The sequence below is a fragment of the Papaver somniferum genome, chromosome 1 (genome assembly GCF_003573695.1).
Source record: "Papaver somniferum cultivar HN1 chromosome 1, ASM357369v1, whole genome shotgun sequence".
Taxonomy (NCBI): domain Eukaryota; kingdom Viridiplantae; phylum Streptophyta; class Magnoliopsida; order Ranunculales; family Papaveraceae; genus Papaver; species Papaver somniferum.
Window position 1 is genome coordinate 205,339,657 of NC_039358.1, and position 8,335 is coordinate 205,347,991.

The 8,335-nt window shown below is 36.6% G+C and overlaps 1 protein-coding gene across 2 annotated transcripts; it reads left to right on the plus strand.

The window, feature by feature from the left end:
- Nucleotides 1-2,455: 2,455 nt before the first annotated feature.
- On the plus strand, nucleotides 2,456-5,351 carry LOC113335769 (ankyrin repeat-containing protein NPR4-like). 2 transcript variants are annotated; one of them, XM_026581809.1, is made up of 6 exons: nucleotides 2,456-2,798; nucleotides 2,947-3,441; nucleotides 3,659-3,805; nucleotides 3,930-4,007; nucleotides 4,089-4,525; nucleotides 4,737-5,351. In XM_026581809.1, exons 1-6 carry the CDS (start codon nucleotides 2,693-2,695, stop codon nucleotides 5,325-5,327), a joined length of 1,854 nt encoding a protein of 617 aa, XP_026437594.1. In that variant the 5' UTR covers nucleotides 2,456-2,692; the 3' UTR covers nucleotides 5,328-5,351. The 2 variants fall into 2 exon arrangements, with proteins under 2 accessions (XP_026437594.1, XP_026437601.1); XM_026581816.1 differs by having other exon boundaries at nucleotides 4,131-4,525.
- Nucleotides 5,352-8,335: the final 2,984 nt, after the last annotated feature.

Below are 8,335 nucleotides of genomic sequence, written 5' to 3' on the forward strand. Positions count from 1 at the left end.
AACCTAAGCAACATTACGTATGCAAATCCGTAAGTTATGATTCGTTATCATCAGAAGATGATGTTGATGGTGTTAATTGGATGGATTGTTACCCATTCAAGTCTTTAGTAGAAGGTGATAATAAGAAATTTAATGTGCGATTTGTGGCTTCAAGCAATGGTCTGGTGGTTTGTCTGTTTTGTTACAATTTGTTTTATCACCGTCATGTTTGCATTTGGAATCCAGTTACTAGAGAGTACAAGAAAGTACCTGCATCTCCGTATAAACGCGCGGGAAGCACTATTGGCTGCGGCTATGATTTTTATTATGATTGCAAGACCGACGATTACAAGTTGCTACAAATTGTTACGAGAATAAGGATAGTTTGTTCTTTATCTATACATTAGGAACGAATTCATGGAAAATCATTCATACCACCAATATCCCTTGTCGGATCAGACATCAAATGGAATCTGGAGTACTTGTGAATGGAGCGCTTCACTGGACGGGCAAAAAGCTTGGCAGACAATTCTCTTCCTGGTCAATAATCTCTATGGACACCAGCAATAACAAATTTAAAAAATTGCAGCTTATACCGAAAGAATATCCATAGGGTGACCATTTGTCTTTAAGTATAGGAGTTTTGGAAGAGCGCCTTTGCGCACTTGTAGCTGATACTAAGGTTCGTGTTGTTGAATTGTGGGTGATGCAAGATAATGGAATTGGAGAATCTTGGATTAAACTTCATGACATTACCGATGAGAAAATTGCATCTACCTATTGGTTTAGGCTGATGTGGTCTTTTAAGAATGCGGAGATGTTATTCACGACAAGCAACCATAGTCTTGTTTTATATGATCCAGAGCGGGGAAGTGCTAGTGTACCAAAATTTTGTCGTAGTTCATTATTCTCAAAGGGAAAACAAAATTATCTTGAAAGCTTAGTTTCACTTCACTCTGGTACTTACGTGGGAGGAGAAGGGGAAATCAAAGAATCAGTTGGAACATGGTGATGAATAAGAATTAAGAAGCCCTAAAGAAGAAAACATGAGTGTGTTCTTTGTACTTGCAACATTTGCTATACGTGTCTTGTCCTTGTTTTCCAACTTATTTTGATATAATTAAGCATGTATGAAAATTGTGTTTTATTTTTTTTTAAGCTGTCTTGTCCTTGTTTTCCTACTTCATGTTCTCTGATTAATTATGCAGGTTGGTAAACAGTGGAGATGGGCGACTCGAGTGAGCTCAACTTTTAATGGGCGACTCGAGTGAGCTCAACTTTTGATGAACTCTGATAAGTTCACTACGTTCTGCGAAGAAGAGGAATCAAAGCATTGAATCAATGTCCAATGACCCAAGAGAAATCACTGGCTGTTGCATCTCCTAAAAGAAGCAGGATGCAATTTCTTTTCCATTTTTTGTTAACATTTCTAATAATTCATGTTTCATCTTATATAGTCTGAAAATAAAATATTTCAGTTGTCCTTTTGGTTTGCAAAGAGGAGTTTACCTGATAATCGTGAAACTGCTAGTTTTGTTTTTCGGTCTATGTGCTCATGCTTAATACATGACAAGGTCTGCAGGGAAAAAGTGTGCATATCGTGACAGAATAGCGCAAACTATATTGCAAAGACATGCTACGCTACACTTCAAGTATTCAGGAGAGACTCCCTTTGTCTTCTCCTGACATTATTTTCAGTGCATTGTAGGCGGTCCGTATGCAGCACAACTCTGTATAAAGACCAGAGATGATTTAAAACACTGGCATCTTACCCCACGAGAGGTATTCACTTAAAAGAAGAGCTCCCCAAAGAGTAAATATTATCCTAGTTTTTTATATATATATTCCAACCTAAAAAAAGACTGCCGCCATTGCAACAATGTCGAGCATTCCTGAAGATATCTACATAGATATCCTTCTAAAAGTACCAGCGAAATCAATATTGACATGGAAGTGTGCTTGCAAGAATTGGTATGCCCTAACCTCTGACCCAGCTTTTCTTGCACCTTAATCGTAAAAACAACCCCAAACTCAAAATATCAAAATGGGTTCCACACTTGCTAGTCCCCTCTTCTTTTGTTTTGTTTTTAGGTAGAGGGGAGCAAAGAAGAGAGAGAGAGAGGTTTATTGGATGCTTTCTTGTTTGACTCTTTAGTGTTGAAGTATTCTTGATGTTTACTGGTTGACTTGTTATTTGTCATGAGCTTTGGCTCCATGCACAACTTACGAGTTCAGATCCGCTTGACCAGCATATTGTTAGTATGAAAATCAATATTCGCGAACTCTAGTTACCATTATTTCCATTAAAGAATTGCCAGAAATGTTAACCCCAAGAGTTTTACAAAGTCAGATTCTAATAATCAACCTTATACGACTAATAATATTGCATATAATACTCCCCACTGACAGAACTAGTCACTGTATACTATCTACTTGTACAAAAATTACGAAGACTTGATCCATGTATGATCACGAATTAGCTAGGAACTATCTTAATGATGATCATCATCATATATAAGCTTTCTTCTAGCTCCTCTAGAGTTTGTATAACATCACCCATTTACATCCAGAGTTTTCAGGTTACGAAGAAGTTCTCCTCCTCATCGATCAAACTGTGTCTTTCTCTCCCTCTCATTTTCTAATTTCTTTTCCAGTGGAAGCAGTTAGTGAGTAAATTTAATAAAAGCAGCACAGACTACTGGTAAATTTAATCATGGAAACAAGGGGGTTTATTACCACCGACGGAGCGCCCGCAAAGGAAGTTCGTATTTCTATAAGGCAGCGTAGTTTTAATTACGCCAAATGTTATCAGACTACAGGTAAAATTATTAACTCCGATCTCAACTTCCACGACCTTATTATTTGTAGTATAAATCAAACTCTTAAATAATGTTTCCTCTCTGGTCGATGTAATCAAATGTCCGCAGTGACTAATTAACTTTTTGAAACTTGAATCACTTGATACAGAATATGGCAGGAACCTCGAACAATATCGACTTTTATTAGATGCTGCAATAAAAGATAAGTGGGAGTCAGTGGAAGATTTCATAAGAAATGATCCCAGTTCAGTGGAAGTTCCGATCACAGTATGTGGGAGGACTGCATTGCATATTGCAGCTGGTGCAGGACACTCAAAATTCGTACTAGAACTGGTCAAACTCATGTCCATAGAAGCACTTGGGTTGAGAGACAGCTACGATGGTAATACAGCACTTCATCTTGCTGTTATTGCTGGGCTTGATGAAGCTGTTAAAGCAATGGTGCAAAAAGATACAAACTTAGCACGTATATGTAATGAAAATGAGTTGAATCCGCTACTCAATGCTGCTATTCATGTCAGGGAAGAGCATGAAGATATTATTAGATTCCTCTGTGATGAGATGAAAAATGGAGAACCAAGTTCCTTTCAAGGTCATTTGGGAGCTCAACTCATATGCAGTGTTACTCGTGCTGGTTTATACGGTAATCTTAAAGTCCATCTAATTATACATCAATGTAGGAATAGTAATGAGCTGTGTTACTAGGTACTATCATATTCAGCCATGAGCATTTACAAGAGAACTGTTGGATTCTGAACTATCATGCACGGAACTTTGGAACATATCTTATTGGCTATTTGGAGACATTAGGCTTGAGTAAAATTGAAATGATAATTGATCTCAAAGCTTAATATTTACAGAATTGGCCTATAATCTAATCCTTGAACACCCAAGTTTAGCAACTGCACGAGAGGACGACGGCAACACTATCTTAGACGTTCTAGCAGAAAAGGGTCCGATTTCAAGCCTGCCCTCTGTTCGACATGGAGAACTGTCTTTCCATTCAGGTATATCTTATCTCTCCCTATGAAATCATAAAATCCTCCACCTGACTAATTTTCATTACTTCGTAATGCTTATTAATTTGATTTTGCAAATGAATATGAAGAATTTCCTCCGCTTCTTTTGTAGATACTCAGCAGTGCAAATTCATCGATAAGACACCTACGTTACTGAAAGTTCTACTCTTTCTCGACCCCGGATATCAAGGTATGCCTCCAACGATCTTCACAGAAAACATACCCCGGCGGGCCTCATAATGGGTTACTTATTCATTGATTTTGTTTGCAGCTTATCACACTAAAAGATTGAGATCTTCTATTATGGTGACAGAATTGGTTAATACAATTTTTGAAGAAATCTCGCACATGACCAAGGAAGACATGTACCATTTTTTCTTCGGCTCTAATTTCCTAAAAACTGCGGCAGAAAAGGGTGCAATTGAAATTTTAGAAAAGTGCATTTCAACGTATCCCGATCAGCTTTGGTTTCCTCACGAGGGGAGAAACATATTTCAAATAGCTGTCGAGAACAGACAAGAAAAAACCTTTGATTACTTGTACGGTCACATGAACGCAGATGAGAAGATTTTAACTACTCGAACAGTGGATTCAAATGGCGGTAATATCCTACATGTTGCTGCAAAATTTGTGCCTTCTTTTCAAATTAAAGGTGGTCTACGCAGTAGCCCTGTTTTTCAAATGCAAAGTGAGATTCAATGGTTTAAGGTACGTTTTCTATGATTTACTACTGCTTTTACTCCTTATACGCCTCTATAGAGTCGCTAGGAGGTAGATGAGTTAACTAATAATTTTACCATAATAGTTGGTATCCTAGACAAGTTTTTCTACTATTGGAAGTTTTATGTATGAACTCGTATACCACTGATAAGGTACGAAGTGTTTTCTAATTATTTTCTGGGTTTGTTTTCTTGTAAAGAAAGTGGAGAAGAGGGTACCACCTGCTTTAGCAAAAACGAAAAATGATCAAGGAGAAACTCCACAAGAGGTTTTTACACGGGAGCACAAAGATTTAGTCAAAAACGCTGAAACATACATGTTACGTACAGCCGAATCATGTCTAATAGTGGCCGCTCTGGTAGCTACAGTTGCTTTTGCAGCAGCAATCACAGTGCCTGGTGGAAATTTCAGTGACAGTAATGCAACCAATAAAGGAATGCCAATATTCTTGGGAAATAAGTCATTTCTTGCGTTCATGGTGGTAGATGCTATAGCTCTCTTTTCTTCGACTTTTGTAATTCAAGTGTTCTTAACCGTCTTTGTTGGGAGTTATAATGCAGAAGCAAAATTTGAGGAAATAATGCCACGAAGGCTGGAATTCGGTCTTGTATTTCTTAGGATATCTGTAGTTAGTGTGACAATTGCATTTAGCATAGCACTAATGATGCTTGGAAATAGTTATCCATGGGCTCCTTATGTGATATGTGGGGCAGCCTTTTGTAGTTGCGGTTACTCTCTGGGTTTTATTTCAGCGGTAACTTGGAGATTTTGTTTTCTTTCAGAAATGTAATTTGGAGATTTATGGTTAAAATAAGAAGGGAATTTTAATAAAGTGCCACACTTCCCATTTCATGTTTAAGAAAGTGCCATTGTTTTTTCCAGAATTTTTTAAATGTCATACTCTTGATCTTTTCCATCCAGTTTTTTCCAAGAAACCGTTAGCTTCCGTTAGTGCCTATGTGGCGTAAATCAGTCTTAGTAAAAGACATTTAAGCCCCCAAGTCATCTAACAAGGAATGCTTCCGAATCAACTTTAGTAGCGCGAGTCACTACCAAGTGGAACTGCTATTAGAATTGGTTAGGGAACTCAAAGGGAACTTCTATCGAACACGTGATGTGCGTACTGATGGTGAACCATGGGTACATCTCTGTTGATGTTTTAAGACTCCTTTACTTCCAATCTTCCCTGCAAATAAGAATAGGATGAGACCCAACAATCAAAACATACACATTTTCTATAAGGTCACCGATTTAAGCTATGCATCTTATAAAATTAGCGACAACAATATTTCATGTCGACTGTGTTCATGGCAGCAAACCCTATATTTGCATCACTTCAGAAACCCTAGATTTATTTCTTCAATCAATTTCAGGAACCCGAGATTAAATCCTACTTCTCGGCAACTCAAAAGATCACCTCCAACTTCTGATTCCTCTTCTTCATCTCGTCAACTGCATCTTTCTCAATTTCTGCCATTAACCTCTCTATTCCCTCTGTTGCAGGAACATGTTCAAGTGATCTTTTGAGCTTAAAATCTAACCAAATCTGAAACGAGTTCACACCCTTGTCTTGTATCCTAATCAACTGCTGAAAACCCATCTTAGTCATTTTAAAATCATCCACCAAACAATGACAACATCAGATCCCTTCCCTGCCAAGTCTTGACCCATATTTAGGGGAATTCTCTAATTTATAATTGATCGGCTGAAGTTCAAATAAACATTAATAAGATGAATTTTCATGAACCCATGGATGAAGAAGAAGGTACTGTTAGAAAAGATGATAGGGAAGGGAGGATAGGGTAGTAATTCCGTCTCCAAAATTGTTCACAATCACGTGATGAATGGACTATGTCAACGAGAATTTATCAAAAATGTGGGCCCGTACGGAAATGATAACAGAGATGGCATTTTATATATTTTGAAGAAAAAAAATGACACTTTGTTAAACTAGAAAACCAAAATGTGGCACTTCATTAAAATTCCCAAACAAGAATCAGGATGCAAATTTATCTTCCATGTTTTCTTACCATTATTGGTACTTTTTGTTTCGTTCTCCTTTTTTTGGATGACAATTCCGACTTCAAGTTTCATCTTATAGTCTGAAAAGTAAAATATTTCAGTTGTCCTTTTGATTTACAAGAGGAGTTTAAAAGAAGAAGCAGCCGCCAGCAACTTTATAAAGACTTGGGCCTCCTATCCCAGGAGCCGAGGGTCATTGCCCAAAAGTGATGCCTTTGGTATTCAAATTCCCAAAAATGTTCACTTTTTTGTAAATTTCTATAAATGTTTTATGGCTTTTTTTTCTTCCTATTTTACCCTTGAACTAAAATTATTATGACTACTGAGTCCCCACATTATATTTTTTTATTATTTTTTGGAAACCTTTTTAGAAAAAGTACGATCTTAATTAATATTTTAATTGATGTAATGTGTTTACAGTGTTAAACATTGTCATCACAAGACGAATCATCATTTTTTATAATTTATAACATTGTGTCCACAATATGACCATATGTGTTCAAAAAAGAATGTGTACTCACTGTGTTCACAATTGATGTGTTCACAATAAGGCCAGAGATGTATTGGAAAAAGAATCTGTACCTACTGTATCCACAATATGACTATTTGGTTCATAGATGTGTTCAAAAAAGAATGTGTACTCACTGTGTTCACAATAGATGTGTCCAAAATTGATGTGTTCACAATAAGGTCAGAGATGTATTGAAAAAAGAATGTGTACCTACTGTATTCCATTGTGTTCACATTGTGTTCATAAATGTGAATAATAAGAATGTATACCCATTGTTTTCTATTGTGTCCACAATAGGGTATAATTTGGATTGTGCTTCCACTGTATTCCTAATGTGTTCACAATAAGGTCATTTTTCATTTAAATTAATGAATAATAAGAATGTAGACCCACTATTTTGTACTGTGTTCACAATAAGGTATAATAAGACATACCCAGCGTATTCACATTGTGTTCACAATAAGGTCATTTTTCATTTTAATTAATGAATAATAAGAATGTATACCCACTGTTTTTTATTGTGTTCACAATAAGGTATAATAAGAATGTATACCCACTGTATCCCCATTGTGTTCAGAATAAGGTCATTTTTCATTTTAATTAATATATAATAAGAATCACTAGTACAAACCTTCACATTGGCCACGTTTTTTGGTTTACAGCCTAGCCACGTTTCGGATTAATTACGTGGCTACTGGTTATAGGTATAACTATAGCTACGTTTTATGTTACCATGTAGCCATAATGTACCATTTGGTCATGGGTTTAAACCTAATCCATTTGACTGTAGCCATAAGGCACCTTTTGGTCATAGGTTTAAGTCTAAACCCATCACTCGTATCCATAGATGACTATGTGGCCACATTTACCAATTTTGTATGTGTCTAATGTTTTGGGCGGCGTTAGACACGCCTATTCGATCGAGGCTGTAAGTGAATTTATTTAGCCACTTTGATTTTTTTTGTCCAAAATGTAGGGTTCATACACATGTTACATGTCCAAATCATTGATATTTTGTATACCCACCTACATGAGTATAGTTTGCGCCACAAGTATCTTGTTTTTTTTTCATCCTTTGACATCTGATACACTGTAATGTAAATTTTTCTTACCAATTTAGGAATCGGGATCTTGATCAGTTAATCTTATCATGTAGTGGTCATATTTAACGAAAACAGTGTTGGTCACTAAGCAAAAACTATGCACCATTTAGGGTGTGGTGCACTGAATCCTGTGATGCTGTCACATCATGTGCTAAAGCATTA

Bases quoted from the DNA above. Each gene is read 5' to 3' on its own strand.
- LOC113335769 (XM_026581809.1), top strand. From the start codon at position 2,693: ATGGAAACAAGGGGGTTTATTACCACCGACGGAGCGCCCGCAAAGGAA. The intron at 3,806-3,929 runs GTATATCTTATC...CTTCTTTTGTAG, and splicing joins AGAACTGTCTTTCCATTCAG to ATACTCAGCAGTGCAAATTC. The intron at 4,008-4,088 runs GTATGCCTCCAA...TTTTGTTTGCAG, and splicing joins TCTCGACCCCGGATATCAAG to CTTATCACACTAAAAGATTG.